Source organism: Seriola dumerili, unplaced genomic scaffold (genome assembly GCF_002260705.1).
Source record: "Seriola dumerili isolate Sdu_G_001 unplaced genomic scaffold, Sdu_1.0 BDQW01000092.1, whole genome shotgun sequence".
In the NCBI taxonomy this organism is placed as follows: domain Eukaryota; kingdom Metazoa; phylum Chordata; class Actinopteri; order Carangiformes; family Carangidae; genus Seriola; species Seriola dumerili.
The window spans coordinates 1,345,930-1,362,072 of NW_019174347.1; the positions used below are offsets into that span (position 1 = coordinate 1,345,930).

The window sequence follows — 16,143 nt, forward strand, 5'->3', positions numbered from 1 at the left end:
TTCATCAGGGACAAAGTGCAATGTTTGTCAATTCAACTACAAAAAAATGAGGTATAATTAGTTTATGACCATGTTTTAAAAAACCAACAAGATGTAAGGCAAAACCTCAAAGCATGAAGATAAAAATATTTAAGTGTTAAAAATAAGAAAATATGGCAGACATTTAAGAACACACATTTACATGACATTACTGTAACTTCACAACTACAGACTAAAGAGCTACCAGTGCTCTTGGTCCTTAAACTTTATATCGGTAGATTGCTAAAAGTGTTCAGTTTCAGTTCAGTCAGTGAGCTGTGACTGTGAGCACGTGTGTCACACTCAGACACACTCCTGGTTATTCACTGTTTTGACTCTTCCTTGAATAAGAGACAAACATGGAGGGACACGGTGCTCAGTGACACTGACAGGAGCCACATTCCAGCGAAGGTGAACACAAAAACGAGGGCTAAGCCGCTCCCCTTTCAACTGGCTGCATCACTGGATTATTGCTAAATTCTTTCTGGGGTTTTCACTTGTCAGAACAAGCAGAGGCACAACGTCAGCAATACAGAGAAAGCGGGGAGAGAGACAGACGGATTCAGAGAGAGTGCCAAAGTGCGATGAGTGAGGGCAAGAGTGGAACACAGTAGTTGTGAAGAGTTTGAATTTGAATTTCAGAGGGAAACGCAACATAGGCTAGAGAGACCGAGAGAGAGAGAGAGAGAGAGAGAGACACACACACACGCACGCACACACACAACTGAGGGGTGTGTCATAGCAATTTAGTTCCTCAAGGAAGTACAACTCAACATTATCTTAAGACAGTGTGGCACTGACAGAAGCGCTGCAGGAGGGCTGTTTTCTTTTAGGGTTTTGGTTCTGCTCGTGCTAAAGATGAAAGGATCTTGTTAAATCAACCGGCCTGTGCCGTCAACCTGAGATACAGAGCAGAGGGAGAGAGAGAGATCTGACACAGACACGGAGGGAGGGGGACTCAGCACACACACAGGTAAGACACTTCTGCCTTGTTCATGTGCCAGTAAAAAGGTTCCTCTGGGTCCAGATTTGTGTTATGTCTCTTGTTTTTTGTTCATGGAAAAATTAAGAGTATTTATTGTTGGGCGCCCAGCACAGACAGACTCAGAGGGATGATTGGAACAAATTGTGTGACTCTCCACTTCCCCATCTTGAGCGCGAGTTGGGAGACATGCATGTACACTCACAGTCGTGCTGGAACAAGTACAGTGACATGCACAGATGTAGAGCTAACACTTCTGTTTGCACAGGCTGGGAGTTGCTCAACTCCAGTCTCGAGACAGTGAGTGGACTTTCCCTTTACTCATTGGCCTACTTTGATTTGAAGCATGTTAAGTCAGAGCCAAAGACTGTGACAGGTTGAGATCACACTCACACTGCAGTGCAGATTCAAGGGACAAATACAAGCTGTGGGCCTTTGCTGATGACACCCCACCATTTAGCCAACTGCTGTCTGTTTCGCTTCCCTTTTGAGGCATCGCAGATGGGTGGCAGGCTTGAGCAATGACAATTCACAAGAGTTGTGAAATGTTGAGAGAGAGAAACTGCAATATGTACTTTTTGAGGATTTCAAAATGATCCCTAGTCTATTAATAACTGGAAGCATTTTTGTTTAAAACAAGATTTGTCAAATGAAGATTACTAAATTAAATATGAAACCAATTTAATCTTTACAAACTTGCATAAGGAGTTAAACATGCCACTGATGTAAGATAACATAAGAATTACAAGCTACACAAGAATTATAGGTGCAAAACATCTACACATCTCAACCTACAACCATGCTGTCCCTAGTTCAAAACACACAACGGAAGTGACATTACATCTTGGCACAATATTCATCTCACACAGAAAGCTGCTGTGTAAGGGCACAGATATCCTGTAGTTTTACTCTTACTCTTTTCTCCAAGTTAATTAACAGGAGAAAATCTTTCTGTCAGGTCAATACGACCGCCTTTGCAGCTCAGGGATGACCTTTCAACAATGGCCTCCTTGTTTTCATCTGATTGACTGGTTTGGCTTTTTTTCTGGAATATTCTCATTGTTCAAACTGATCAAAGGCTGCAGGTAGAGTAAAGAGACCTATCCCTCCCTCCTTTCAGTCTCACCAGCTACAACCAAGTCAACCCAACCCCAGGCCTGGTGATGAAAGTCAGTGAGGTTGTCTATCTGTCGAGCTCATGGTAACGAGGCTCTGCTGCACTCTAATAATTTCGTAGACTGAGTCAAAGGGGGCTTCCTGAATCCCCCTCTAAGCCCACACACTCACGCACACACACATGCACGCATGTACACACGCACACGCTGGAAAGGGCAAGGACACAAATACACAAAAAAAAAGAAATCAACGTGTTCTTATTCGCAAAAATTTATGAATGCAAGAAAAACCATGAGAAACGACTTTTACTCAGAAATGCACATCCTCATGCACAAGCTCATACAAGCACGCAAACACTCAATGCTGGAGTCATCTCAGGAATGCTAAATATTTACCTCTCCTGCCTGCCTGGATGGCTCAACCAATCATCACTCTCCCTCTGACTCTCCATTAACCTAACACGTAAAGATTCCTCACCCCCTGGTGTTACAGTTACTATGAAATGAATGATGACCATGTCTACTGTGATAGCACCACCGCTGCTCTTATTAACAGATGCAGCCACGTGGCTGGTATTGTTTTCACCTTGTGAGTGAGTGAGCGAGTGAGTGAGTGAGTGAGTGAGTGAGTGAGTGAGTGAGTGTGTGAGTGTGTGTGTCCTGAAACACCCACTGTAGCAGGAACTACCACAGATACTGTTTTGAGTACTTTGGCAGTTGTTTATATGAGTGTAGACAAATTTTGTCACCGCAACAGCGTCACAACTTTGCAAGATACAGTCATGAAACTTTACAGGTCTGTAGTTAACATCAAAATGAAGGTCAGATTCAAAGATGGGATGGGTGTGGTCCAACCCATATGTGATGAGTAGTCATGTAATAATGTAGTAATAACTACTAAGTACTCATGCAATAAATTAGAATAATAACTACTATGTGTTCATAGTTTGGAACATCAACATGTTGACGTGATCCCATCGCAAAATGGGGTCTAGTTATTTTTCATTTTGTTCCCCTGACAGTATTAGATCTCACACAGTATACAGGTGCTTGTCAATTCCAGCTGGTGTTTGGGAAGGAAACAAACACTTGAACATGTAATGCAGTCAGTCCCTGGTGTGTGTCAACAACAAACCAACACTTAAAGGCCCTCTTCAGTCCATGTGTACCAGAAAATTGATGCTCAACATCAAAAGCGTCCTTGATGTGACCGACTGAACGACGTCCATTATAGAAAAGTGGTTTCATGGCAATGTGCTGATGTTACACAAAAATGTTTCAATGCTCTCCAAACAGCCTCAACCCCCTGATAGATCTGCATAAAATAAACAATGTAGATGAACAAAAAGCCAAGTGACGAGCAGTCTCCTGCTGTGGGAGTTACATTTCTCTATGTGGAACTCTGGCTGATGACTACACACTGTGCATGTCCCTCAAATCCCTGTAGTCTTTTTAGCAAATAAATGAGATTGAAGCATGAATCTGAAATAGCTATCACGCTGCTCCACTTCCATTATCACCGTTAAGGGAAATTAATCTAATGAATGTTCTTTAATTCCCCACAGGGAACCCGAAGCTTTGGTAACAAAGCAAGCTATTAGAAATGTGACACTTGTTCAAAATGAATGGTTGTGCATGTAAAACGCAACCTAGTGAGATATCCTATAAAAGTGACTGTTTGCTTATTATGGATGTTGCAGCTGGGATTAGGGTGCAAGCCAGTGATAGGGGAGAGTCACAGCAAGTACTGCCTATTAGCATGATATGATCGTTAATGCGACTGGACCACTTTTCCGTTTATTAGTGAGCCGTGGAGTCATTTGCTAACACTGCTGACTGTGCATTACTGAAGTCGGACAATGAGTATCCCATCATTTCAATAACACCATCTAATACGCACAAACAGGCATGGAAGAAACACATTAAAGCCACTATCAGGAAGTCATTTAACTGACAGATTACAGACAATATGCTGTTGTTAACACACAGGATATATCAGCAACGGACTAGCTGTTGTTTTACCCAAAGGCAGACCCCAGGCCAGTAATTAAATTAGCCATTGGGTTCAGGGTGCTCGCATTCTGTTCTTGCCCACGCTGCTGATGGAATCTGGAAACAGCAGGCAAGGACCTGCCTCAGCTATGCGGCCTACATGCTCCTCTCAAGTACTTGTCCACACAAGTCATGGAAGTGGGATTCAGTTCACAGAATTACACTGAAAGATGTTCAGTAACTGGTCTTTGAATACCGGCCTGTTCGCACACTCTGGGTCTGTACATGTGTGAAAATAAGAGAAAATGACACAGGAAGTAGGAGAGGTTACACAGCTGTCTCTGTGGCACTGATGCATACTAGAGATACTATAACTCTTTCCTTGATTCTGTTTTTGTTATTGCAACTCTTTCGATTAAGATGACGTTTGCGTGTTTGTGGTATTGGAGATGTAACTATGACTTATCTACCAAGCATAAGTATTGTACAAGGACACTTATTTACTTAATCTATTATAAGAGTCATATTACTCTGATCCTTTCAGCCTCTATTTGTTATTTTGATGATGATGGAATTTAACTTCACTTTGCTTGCCCAGCTTTTATACACATCTTTAATAAGAACATCAGCTAAATAAAATGTAAACGTAGTTTTCCTCTGTCAGTGATCCACTTCAAATCTGCCTGCTTTCTTGTTAGAGATTAGGGGAAATTAAACTGAATTAAAAAGGAATTAAGTCAGACTGTGTTGACAATCAAAGATAAACAGTGGATTCTGTAGTTCTGTCATAGCGTGCTGTATGAATGCTGATGACCTCCCAGGGGGTTCTCTGTGATGGATGCTAGGTGTGGTTAAAATCTCAGTGGAGAAAATAAAAGCCTCTGTGGAGTCTCTTCCATGGTACTTTTCCCTTCTGGCATCATATGTGCATGTCAGATACAAAAACAAACACTGCAACTATCATTAGATAAAAACAGAGATTCATATTAGACAGAATGTATTGTATTTTCAGTGTTTGTTAATTTAATGCTGTGGGGATATCAATTCATCTTTAGTTTTCTAAATATATACGTTTGAATTATCAATAATGGCGGTACTAGAATGTACTTCATTGATGAGGTGTCATTATGGATGACAATCTGAAGGTTAGTGAGCCCCAGTAATGACTGGAAGGTCGCCACTTCAAAACCTTAGATGATCTACGAAATATGGATAAGAGAGGTGAACAACAGGTGTTGTCCTCCCTATCCGCCACAACAAACTGCCTGCCCTTGAACATGGCACTTAACCTCCACCAACTCGAGTGGAGCTACTTGCTGTTTGGCAGTAAAAAAAAGGCTGAAGTTGTGCTGATTGGTGAAAAAATGTTGTTCCTCCTCTTATTTTACAGTTATTACCATGAACACCTTCTTTTCTTAAGTGGAGCAGGCAGTCATCTTACTATTAGCCCTTTTATTCTTATTCATGTCATGGAGAAGGAGGTGGTGTACCTATTCCTATTCTTTGACTATTGATGCCCTGGATTTATTGTAATCTGGTGTCAGGTCAGTGACAGGGAATCTTTCATGGCTACAGCAAGAGAGAAATCCAAATTTTTATGTGAAATACAAACTACATCGTATACACCCAGTGAGCGGTCACGCCATTTAGAGAAAACTGGAATAGTAAAGGAGTATTATGTGAAGATTACAGATGTTATGTTGAATGATTTATGGGCATTAAGTCCTAATGTTTTAGCTGTCACCACTGTTGGAAACTACTAATTTGCAACAATTATGTCTACAGTTTTAATCACTATCTGTCTCTACACACAATTTAAATATTCTCAAAGAGAACAGCTAAATGCTTTTTTGGATAATAAAACTCTTGAATGGATCTGTTATTATTTACAAGGTCTTTCTTTATCAATATTGTTGTTAAAGTGCCCTTTCTTTTTCTTGACAATTCAGCCAACCATGGACGCCTTCAGTTCCAAGGACATGGCCATGAAGGCCCAGAAAAAGATCCTCAGCACCATGGCCACCAAAAGCTCTGTGCAAATGTTCATTGATGACACCACCAGTGAGATCCTGGATGAACTGTACCGCATCTCCAAAGAGTACTCTGGAAATAAACCTGAAGCTCAGAAAGTCATTAAAAACCTGATCAAGATTGCGGTGAAGATCGGCGTGCTGTTCAAAAACAACCGCTTCAGCAAAGAAGAGCTGGGAGTGGCCCAAGAATTTAAGAAAAAGCTGCACCAAGGGGCCATGACAGCTATCAGCTTCTATGAGGTACACTTCCATCTGTCAACTTTTTAATGTACAGGATGTGCAATGTTAGACTTAAGAACTTCTTGTTATTCTAGATCTGAAACAAATGCAATTAAGGGTTAAGAATATTTCCAGTTTATTTCCACACAAATAAATTAATAAAATAGGAATAAGGACACCAGTAAATTAACTGTTTAGGAACAAAACGCCAAATTAAGTTCAAATGGATGTGATGAACACAAAACACATTAGTACACAGTATACAACCAGTATATGGTATTTCAATTCTGTATTCAAGCGTAAACATGTTCTATATGTGGCACAAACTTTCTATGAAGTGTTTGGTGGTTTTATTTTAGTTCAACGACATATTTAGTAAGTCTAATTTACCTGCCTGTTTCCATCTCTGCTTTCATAATGTGTGACGGAACTTAAATAGGTTTGTATCACATACCTATATTTACATCATAATGAAAATTGCAAGGAGAAGTGTAGATAGCTGTATCTAAATATTCTATTCAGTTTCCTTTTTCAAGGACATGCAGCTATCCTGATATAGGACTTTATTATTCTGTTTCTGTATTACTTGTATTAACACAGTCACAAATCCCACACTCAAAAATGTAAAATGTCATCAATTTTCTAACAAAAATGCGTCTCCTGACTGATGCAGGTGGACTTTACCTTTGACAAGGCAGTGATGGCAGAACTTCTGACGAGCTGCAGGGACCTGCTGCTGAAGCTGGTCAACACCCACCTCACCCCTAAATCCCACGGTCGCATCAACCATGTCTTCAACCATTACTCTGACACAGAGCTCCTGACCAAACTTTACGACCCCAGCGGCCCCTTCCGACCCAACCTCACCAAGATCTGCAAAGGACTCAACAAATTGGTGGAAGAAGGCACAATATGACGGAGAAACAACAAAATGTCAGTCAGACACTGGGAGATCTACAGGCACACGCAGCTAAGACTCTGAACTTTTGGAGAAAATTGGTCTTACTGCTGCTGAGGACTGGCAACATAAGACAAGTGATTTGAGAACAGTACTGCTGCCCCATTGTTCTCAAAGAACATGTGGGATATAAATAAAGTTGGTTGAGTCATTCCTCAAGTTTTTTTTTTTTTTTTTTTTATGTTTAGAGATGATATATATTGTAAAATTGTGATCTGTATTTGTCTTTTCAGACAAAGTTCACAGAAACCAAACTTGAATATCAACTGGTTTATATTATATCTGCTGTTCTATTACATAATGAAATGTCATCCAATGTTTAATATTTGAAATGTTTTATTCATAACTACTGATGTTATGTATTATGCAGAGGGGGAGTGAATACAGCCGGAAAGACCGCATAAAGAGAACAGTCCAGGGAACAATGCCACTGTAATACAGCACTGCCATCTGGTGGTCAAAATCATGCATCAGCAACCCAATATACTGCATTTACTGAAACATCCAGAAGGACAATGCAGACAATAATAAAGCAAATAACCTCAGAGAGGACAATTACTCCCACCATTACTTTGCAGTTTCAAAACATGTTTCGAAGCATCACCACTCTTACATGGTGTTGACTGCGTGAGTTTGAATGTTAATCCTATAATTCATGTTTTTCTGAGAAATGGATCACAGTCATTGGCTGACATGTTATTCTTTGGTTTTCTGTGATAAAGACATTGAATTTCAAAAGACAAGGGAAAGTCAAGTCCTGACTAGACATTCCACCTCATATAATAGCCAAATACTGTAATAACTGCATAGTGATTTTCCTTTGTGCAAGCAATAATATGGAACAAAGTCAGTTACAGTTTTTAAAGATCAAATGCTAATGAGACTTACCTTTTTGAGCGCCAAGATAGCTCAACCTTGTAAGACAAATGTGGACAAACATACACTTAGGCCTGAACCTAAACACCTGGGATCAATTTTTTTTTGTTTTATTTTAAAATGAACTATACAAAACATAAATGAAATGAACCAAAAACATTCCCATAACAAACAATAAAAAATATTGCTGTCAAAATATATTCTACAAAACATGTCTCTTTTTTTTTTTTTTTTTTTTTTTTTTTTTTTTTTTTAAACTTTGGCTACATTGGAATTTAAATTCTTCAGCAGTGACACACAAAGACCCATTTAGGAGCAATTTTGTGCTCTCAATATTACAGTGAACATGAATTATACACTTTATATACCATGGCTAAAGGTTTTAGTTAGAAAACTTGGCCACCTTTGCGTTACCAGGCTGTGAGGTAGCATCACACACAACCACATGCTGACCATATGACTGACTGACCAGTCATATGACAAAACCATGTGACTGTAAATTCTGATTTTTAACATTTCACGCTCTTATTTCGTGCATGTGAAATCAAGCTCTGAAAAAAAAACAGCTATGGGCCATAAAAGGATTTTCAGAACCTACAGCATAGCTCAATAAATAAAAAACAAGGCTACAAGAGTGCAATATTAAATTAAAAAGACTTGTTAAAAGACAGTGTAACTTCCAATTACAAGGTCTATATTAAATAGTACTATGTAAAAACCATACAGCAGCAGGAGGATCACAATAATATAATATAATATATAATGCTCTTTTGTCTGGGAGGCCAAACCCAGTGACATGGCTTTCTGGAAAAGTTTTTTTAATGATCAAGGTGAGACAGCTGAAAACATGTCACAGCTCAAATATCTCATCTTCCCTGTCTCTCAGTTTCTTGGTGAGTTTGGTGATAGTGAGGGGGACTGCCCTATGTGCTGCCTGCTGCTGTTGCATCCTGGAAGATGAAATGACACTCTGTGACCGTGTAAGAGGCCGCCAGTCTGATGTCCTGCTGGTACAAGCTGCTTCTAAGGCGGCAGCCCTGTGAAGAAACAGATGAGAGGATACAGTAAGTCTGAAGACTGATATGATTCACAAAATCAGCCTGCACTCATCTTTGGCGGCTTTGAAAGACTACCTCATGCTCTTAGAGTATGAGTCTGCTTAAATATCAAACCAGCTTCTTATGAATCAAATTCACCTACAACTCAAGAGTCAATGGAGGAAGTGGTTCATAAGAATGGGGAAGTGGAAATCTGATGGCATAACATTTCCCCAAAAATGTGATTCTGCAATGCAAACTACTATGGATGTAAGTTCTAAGAGATACACAAAAGCTAAGCGGCTTGATGCATAGTGGAATTTGCACACTCACATCTAGGAAGGCAGGCTTATACACATTCACTAATACTTTTTATAAGTCAGCATGATGAAAATATGTCCAATACCCACACCAACTGTTTGGTCTTTGGGAGTGACATAAAAAACAAACAAATGACTGAGAATGTCAAACTGCAGCACACAGGTAAATAAAATGGCGAGACTTTAGGACTCTGTCACACAATAAACCATGTCTGAACAACCTGTGTAAACAAGCAAACAGTGAGAGCCATGCAGTCATACCTTTTCTCTGCTTCCTCGCATCCTTTGACAGCAGCCTGCTTGGACTGATTTATCAAATCATCCAACCTTTTCAAAAAATCTACTGGAGTAAGGTCTGATGCCCTTTCTTCACCATCATCTTGCTTATTCCAAGAGGAGCTCCCAGTCTGCCCATTTTGAGCAGGAGCACAGCCAGTATTGTCTTTCTCACCCTCCTGTTCTGCCAAATCCACCCCGTTACTGCAGTCATCCAAGTCTGACAGCACAGGGATTGATAAAGATTTCTTCAGGAAAATGGAGTCATTGGTGTACAGCCTGTTGGCTCTTTTGATTTGCTCCATCTGTAAGAGAATGACCTCGTCAGCCTTTTGTAAATTTCTTTTAAGCTTGTCTCACTTAATTCTAAAAAGTTAGTTGATATGTTTTGCTTTATTTTACTAAAATCACACACAGGACAGCACTCAAATCATTTTTTTATGCATTGATGTTTTGGTCAGATGCCCTTTCCTTGACAACTGAATTAACAATTAAACTCAAGATGCTGTCCTGCATGTGATTTTTGCTCTTCTATCAATTTAGCAATCTTTAACACATACTGGGGTTGAGTGTGCTGATGCATTATCCTCACATCCAAAATATAAATACTGATGAACGAACAAATAACACATTAACAAAAGCAATAAGACAGCAACAAGAAAAATGTACATAATACACATATTTAAAAACTATAAAAAAAATAAAATTTTAGGACTGCAACTAATAGTTATATTGATTATCAACATTTTAAAAAGTATTTTTCAATATTGCTATTCAGTTAAACAACATATTGTTTCAGCTCTGTCAATTACACTTTTATGTACGTTTTGTAGGCCTACATCCCAATATTGCATAAACAGACAGACAACATCACAACATTATACATTTCTATCAAAGTTTAAAATAATTGATAAAAGGCACACACTAGTTGCAGGGGTGACTGTTTAAAGCCAGTTGGTTCTGGTTCATACTTACAGTCACTCCATATTTCAGGGACAGGCCTTGTAGTGTCTCTCCTGGCTGAATTTTGTGTTCAATGCGTCTCTGACGAACCGGAGAGAGCGGAGAGCGGACCAAACTGCCGTAAGATCTCGTGCGGCTCCCGCGGAGCAGGCCATTCCCATCGGCTGGCAAAGGCGCTCGTCCGCCGGACATGGTCGTGAACCACTTACGCTGACATTAAGCTCGCAACCGACCAAGGAAATACGGTTAGCAGCAAACTTCAAGGTTTTTCATATCCAGAGAACATAAGTTACTTAGCCTCAATATGTTCTTAAAGTAACAAGCTAGCAGCTTAGTTAGCTTGCTAGCTAAGTTATCAACTTAATTAACGTTGACGCACCTTCTTTTTTCGACTGTCAAACAGATTGTATCTTGCTAGCGTAACTTGTCGGGTCCTTGCCACAACGTATTACAGTAACTTACCTAACTTCAATTTTAACCTACCTCATCTCTCAAACAAACGCCTGAAAAGCTGCTGAGAAGGTTGTTAACGTTATTGTTTTCATGACTCCTGCGGTCAGCTGCCTGCTACCATATGTTGCCATGGCTGCCGTGTGGAGTGGCCAGTCACTGGCGTTGCATTCAATACAACTGGAAGAAACCCTCACAAACCGAAGCCTTATATACAGTTTGTGGTTTTAAACTTAATTAATACAATGCCACAAGGTGATTGGAGATTTCTGCTTATTTTGCTGTCTTCTGGTCGTTATACACACGTTGACAAGTAGTGTTTATCGGACCTAATGTTTAAAGGTACATTGAACACTACCAAGCCAAATCAAATGCAAAATATAGTAGGCTACTGAGCTTAGTCATAACGTTGTAATAGTTGTGTTGACTCTCCAAAACTAAGGAATATAAGAAGAAATCGATAGCAATTAAAAAATATTGTGGTAAAAACAACATAATGCCTAAAACCATGCTGAACGGTATTTTCAAATTGGAAGTTCGTCTTTCCTATTTTCACGTTTCAGTGGAACGCATCATCGTCACCAGGAATTAGCTTGTCGTTTTCGTGAAGTAGCTAGCTTGTCAGCTAACCTGACACAGCCATCTATTTTTAGATTATCAAACATAATAAGTATGTCTTTTAAAAGGGAAGGTGATGACAAGAGTCAGTTGAACATCCTGAAGGTAACACTTTATTTTTTTTTAGCTTTTCTAGGAAATAGTTCAGCTGAGATTATACGTGTTGTTGTCGTTAGCATGCTGCTAGCTAACAACAAATTGTAGTGTTGTTTCTTTGAAACTGTTGCCAAAGTACAAAAAAGAAAAGAATTAACCACTCTACTATTGCTTTTTCATGCCTTGTCTTTCAGAAACGGCGTGTGGCAGATCTTTTGTCTAATTTTATTCCCGAAGATGAAGCAGCTCTTATGAAGAATGGAAGGTGAATTAATTTGCAATACTGATATGTTTTTGGGGAGGAACTCTTGTGTTAACAGCCTTTAAGCTGTTAAAGTCTGTTAACACATAGTAACAGATAACAAGAAGCTGAAATTCATCCTGTGCATTTGGTTTCTACAGATACACTTGCCTTGTGTGCTCCTACCGTCCGGTGTTTGATACAGTTGATATGCTGACAGTCCACAGGAAGGGGAAAAGGCACCTAGAAGGTGAGCGATTTAAAGCCGACTCGTGACTGATGATGTTTGGTTTGGCGTTATTGTGTGGCAAATTGTTTAGATGATGATTTCTGATTCTTCCCAAGGTTGTCTAGTTTAACTTTCTCAATAGGTAGCCTCTCTTGTAGCTGTATTTGGGGTTCAACAGGTGTAAAATTTTTCATCTCTATGTCTGCAAAATAGTACTTTTACCTTATGAAATATCTGTCATCTAGGATTGCAACAATTCATTCTTATTATTAGTGATTACTCTGTCGATTACTTTTTCATTCAGTTAATCATTGCAGCTTTACTGCCATCATTTATGGGACTAAGACAACCATAATGATGACCGTAAAAATTTGCAGTGTGTAATTTACTGCAATTTCACTGCAATTTTCAACAGTTACTTGTGAATACATTTCTACTGCTAGCAGTGGGTAATATGTCATTTTATTATTATCTTATTTACAGTGATATATTATTTTGGAAATTGAGTGAACTGACAAACTGTCAATACATACAATAACCAGACTGGAATGTCTGTGTTTGAAAAATTCAGCAAATAAATTAAATTCCTCAAAAGTCACTTTATCGCAATGATGCAAAAATCAAATAACAGTAAAATCCAATAGAGCTGTCCAGCTCATTGATTTGCAGCATTGCTCAGGATGCCATACTACAAACAGATATTGAATGTATAGCTGCAGTACTATAAATAAATGGTATGCTTTGTAATGGTTGACACATTTTTATTGCCTCACAGTATATATCATCATGTTGCCCAACCCTAGATATATACATGAGTTGGGAAATAACGATTGTTCCTTTTTTATGTTCTATTTCTTCAGGATTAAAATCATTCTATGGCAAGAAAGCGCGGCTGAAAAATGAAATAACAAAAAGGCAACATGAAAACTACATCCAGGTTGAAGACAGAGAACAGGTTGGTAACTGTAACAGTTAGGAGCATCAATTTTGTTTGATCTGACAAGTCGCAGTTTAGTTGAATTAGCAAATGTTTCAGAATGTCTTGATACATGAAGTAGTGCAGAGAAATTGTGGAACCCAGGAACAACAGATATGTTGTTGTGTGTATTGTGTGGCAGCCCTGTGACCCTCATATGACCATGACAAACCTACCAACCAATTTAAAGTGGTTGTCTGTTGTGGAAAACATAAACAACACTTGACGGAGCATTTGGTGGAGTTGATGACTGAGTGAGCTCCCAGTAGCATTTGAGAAATTTCTACAGTCCGCACAGACACACATAAAGCATGTTGTTGTGATTCTAGGAACCATCCAGTTCAGCCCCTTTACTTGAACAAACACGGAAGCTTACACATCACGCTTTATTGAAGACTGTACCATACAACAGTTGCCATCGAAAAACAAGGTGAGTGAGATGCTTTTTTAATACTCAAATTCCCACATGTACTTTAAGTCTCAGAAAAGGAATAAAGGGAAAAAGCAACTTTAAATGTAAACCTGTGATTTTTAAGCACAAAATCTGAAAAGGGACCAGAAAGCATCAGCTCCGATCCCAGTGGCAACGCCAGCAGCAAAATGCCATCTGAGCAAGAACACATGAGTTGGAAATCTGAAGTTTCAAACAGTGTACCGCCAAGCAGCTCTAGTAGCTTCACAGCAGGTAAAGTCTGTCACAGGAAATCTTTTATTTTCAGATTTAGTGTTGGAGAAAACCCAGGCCAGATCATGTTTTAACTGTGGGGATGTTTTGTCTCCTGTAGCCAATAAAGAGTTACATCCATCAAAAGACATAAAAGGATCTCATCTTACAGTGGCACAGGAGGCAGAGCCCATAACAGCCCAGAGGAGGAGCGAGCTGGAGCACTACCTCAAACTGAAAAGGTACAGAACAGTTTTTTTTTTCTGTTTAAACTGGCTGTATTTTTGACTGTACACATCTCATTGTTTACAGTACATTTCACCTTTTTCTTTTTCATAGTGATGGGTGGCTACAAGACCGCAGTGGCCAGTGGATTAAAGACGAGAATGTTGAGTTTGATTCAGACGAGGAGGAGCCTCCTTCGCGTGCCAGCCTACCCACAAGTCACTGAGAGGACTAAGAACTGTGGGAACACAACACAGATTAACTTGTACCACAGTGGTACGTTCAGAAGTCACGGTGCTGTTTGAAACAGCCACAGCTCCACATGTAAGGACTTTGTGTAACAGATTTATGCATTTCATAGAATCACATGGTTTCCTTGTGTTGACTCTACAGCGCCTTCCTGTGTAATCTCTGGACTCAGTCATGAGTCGTAACAGACACATGATACTCACCAGTGATCATCAGCTGCTACTGCTACTTTTATTGTGCTAAGAAAAGTCACAATTTAATGAAAAGTGTCGGCTGATTCTGTGAACAGGTTTATATCAAACTCCTGTTACTCTAACTTGCTGAAAATGTTTTATTTTTAGAACATTCTACATGGAAAATTAACCAGAATTAAAGATTACAACAAAGGATACCATTAAGCATTTTTGAACATGTCTCTTCTGTCAGTGGTGGGGTTTTTTTCTGTGTCCACTCCTAAAAACTCCAGCCATGCTTGTGTCCTAATGTCTGGAAGACTTTAGAGGATTAATCCTGGTTTATTAGTACTATTTTTATAGTTTTGGCCATGAGTTCTATTGGTTATGTTCACCAAAGTAGTTTCTGAGATCTGAGAACAAAGAGATGTTGGTACAACAAAGTCTTGTCAGTAATAGCCTCTCATTGCACAGGAACTGTACACAACGCTGAATCAGGAAGTTGTTCTGTAAAATGTGGTGGATGTGTGAAATAGGATCAGTTTGACTAACGTGGGGGTTTTGTGTTTCTTGCTTGGTCTGGCGTCTTTTTAGTGATGTCACTATGTTCTCAAGTCTGAGCAATTCATTGTTGAGTGCAGTTATTTTTACTGATTAAAATTTGTTAAATTTGAGTTATTATTGTCATATTTGCACCATCCTATCTCAACAGGAATCATCACAGTGAAGCATCACTGAAATGCAGCTCTCCTGTTTCTTCATACCATGTAAAAAAAAACTGACTGGATCACGTTAACTCACCACCAGCAGCCTTTTGTCCTGTTCATGGACACTTCAGGATCAAAAAAGCAGCACTGAGCAAACGCTTGAATTTTCAGCTGAATATCTCTGGTCCCACACTGAATGAGTAAGGCTATTTTCACCCCCCTTTGTTGTCTATTTTACCCCTTTGAATAGAGTGCAATCGCCTCGATCTGGACGGACTAATCCTCAGTCAGCTTTGCTATAAATCAGCAGTATTGGTGCTAATCTGGGTAGAGAAGCCACTGGTTAGCATTCTCCACAACGTAGTCAGTATAAATTGGATAATACCATCAGGGTCAGTGGGATGGGGCAGAGGGACTTAACGTGGGTTAGTTTCTGATGACACCGCTAATATGTGTGGAAAGCTCACTTCATTAATTTAGCGCTCAGGGCGTCACCACCACATGGGGACGCACTCAATATACTCTACGTGCAAGATCTTTGTCACTTGTCGTGGAGATGTTGCAGGATGAAATATAAACACTGGTAAAATGGTTATCGACGTTTAAATTGTGTTGACCTTTAATATCATGCCTGACCTTTTAATGGTACAACTTACACAGTCCTCTGACGCAAATATGACAAAAAAAAAAAAGAAACAAATGGAACACAATATGGAGAATACGTCT

The 16,143-nt window shown here is 39.4% G+C and overlaps 3 protein-coding genes across 5 annotated transcripts; 2 read left to right on the plus strand and 1 right to left on the minus strand.

Moving 5' to 3' along the window:
- The first annotated feature begins 552 nt into the window (after positions 1–552).
- Positions 553–8,360, plus strand: LOC111222418 (tumor necrosis factor alpha-induced protein 8-like protein 2). Its single transcript, XM_022746135.1, has 3 exons — positions 553–991; positions 6,057–6,380; positions 7,033–8,360. Exons 2-3 carry the CDS (start codon positions 6,063–6,065, stop codon positions 7,273–7,275), a joined length of 561 nt encoding a protein of 186 aa, XP_022601856.1. The 5' UTR covers positions 553–991; positions 6,057–6,062; the 3' UTR covers positions 7,276–8,360.
- An 85-nt stretch (positions 8,361–8,445) lies between these two features.
- On the minus strand, positions 8,446–11,005 carry lysmd1 (LysM domain containing 1). Its single transcript, XM_022746134.1, has 3 exons — positions 10,802–11,005; positions 9,812–10,131; positions 8,446–9,230 (listed from the first exon to the last, which is right to left on the minus strand). The coding sequence occupies exons 1-3, from the start codon at positions 10,979–10,981 to the stop codon at positions 9,044–9,046; spliced, it is 687 nt and encodes a 228-aa protein (XP_022601855.1). The 5' UTR covers positions 10,982–11,005; the 3' UTR covers positions 8,446–9,043.
- scnm1 (sodium channel modifier 1) lies at positions 10,948–15,384 on the plus strand. 3 transcript variants are annotated; one of them, XM_022746132.1, is made up of 8 exons: positions 10,948–11,034; positions 12,148–12,218; positions 12,356–12,444; positions 13,284–13,378; positions 13,729–13,829; positions 13,936–14,084; positions 14,185–14,305; positions 14,403–15,384. In XM_022746132.1, the coding sequence occupies exons 2-8, from the start codon at positions 12,205–12,207 to the stop codon at positions 14,512–14,514; spliced, it is 681 nt and encodes a 226-aa protein (XP_022601853.1). In that variant the 5' UTR covers positions 10,948–11,034; positions 12,148–12,204; the 3' UTR covers positions 14,515–15,384. The 3 variants fall into 3 exon arrangements, with proteins under 3 accessions (XP_022601853.1, XP_022601854.1, XP_022601852.1); XM_022746133.1 differs by lacking the exon at positions 10,948–11,034 and adding an exon at positions 11,897–11,962; XM_022746131.1 differs by lacking the exon at positions 10,948–11,034 and adding an exon at positions 11,912–11,962 and having other exon boundaries at positions 14,236–14,305.
- The last annotated feature ends 759 nt before the right edge of the window (positions 15,385–16,143 follow it).

What these genes read in the sequence shown, in the direction of transcription:
- LOC111222418 (XM_022746135.1), top strand. Translation starts at nt 6,063, where the DNA reads ATGGACGCCTTCAGTTCCAAGGACATGGCCATGAAGGCCCAGAAAAAG. An exon ending in CAGCTATCAGCTTCTATGAG is followed by an intron (nt 6,381 to 7,032) that starts GTACACTTCCAT and finishes TGACTGATGCAG; the next exon opens with GTGGACTTTACCTTTGACAA.
- lysmd1 (XM_022746134.1), bottom strand. Translation starts at nt 10,981, where the DNA reads ATGTCCGGCGGACGAGCGCCTTTGCCAGCCGATGGGAATGGCCTGCTC. An exon ending in CCCTGAAATATGGAGTGACT is followed by an intron (nt 10,132 to 10,801) that starts GTAAGTATGAAC and finishes ATTCTCTTACAG; the next exon opens with ATGGAGCAAATCAAAAGAGC. An exon ending in TGCGAGGAAGCAGAGAAAAG is followed by an intron (nt 9,231 to 9,811) that starts GTATGACTGCAT and finishes GTTTCTTCACAG; the next exon opens with GGCTGCCGCCTTAGAAGCAG.
- scnm1 (XM_022746133.1), top strand. Translation starts at nt 11,912, where the DNA reads ATGTCTTTTAAAAGGGAAGGTGATGACAAGAGTCAGTTGAACATCCTG. An exon ending in AGTTGCCATCGAAAAACAAG is followed by an intron (nt 13,830 to 13,935) that starts GTGAGTGAGATG and finishes GTGATTTTTAAG; the next exon opens with CACAAAATCTGAAAAGGGAC. An exon ending in CACTACCTCAAACTGAAAAG is followed by an intron (nt 14,306 to 14,402) that starts GTACAGAACAGT and finishes TCTTTTTCATAG; the next exon opens with TGATGGGTGGCTACAAGACC.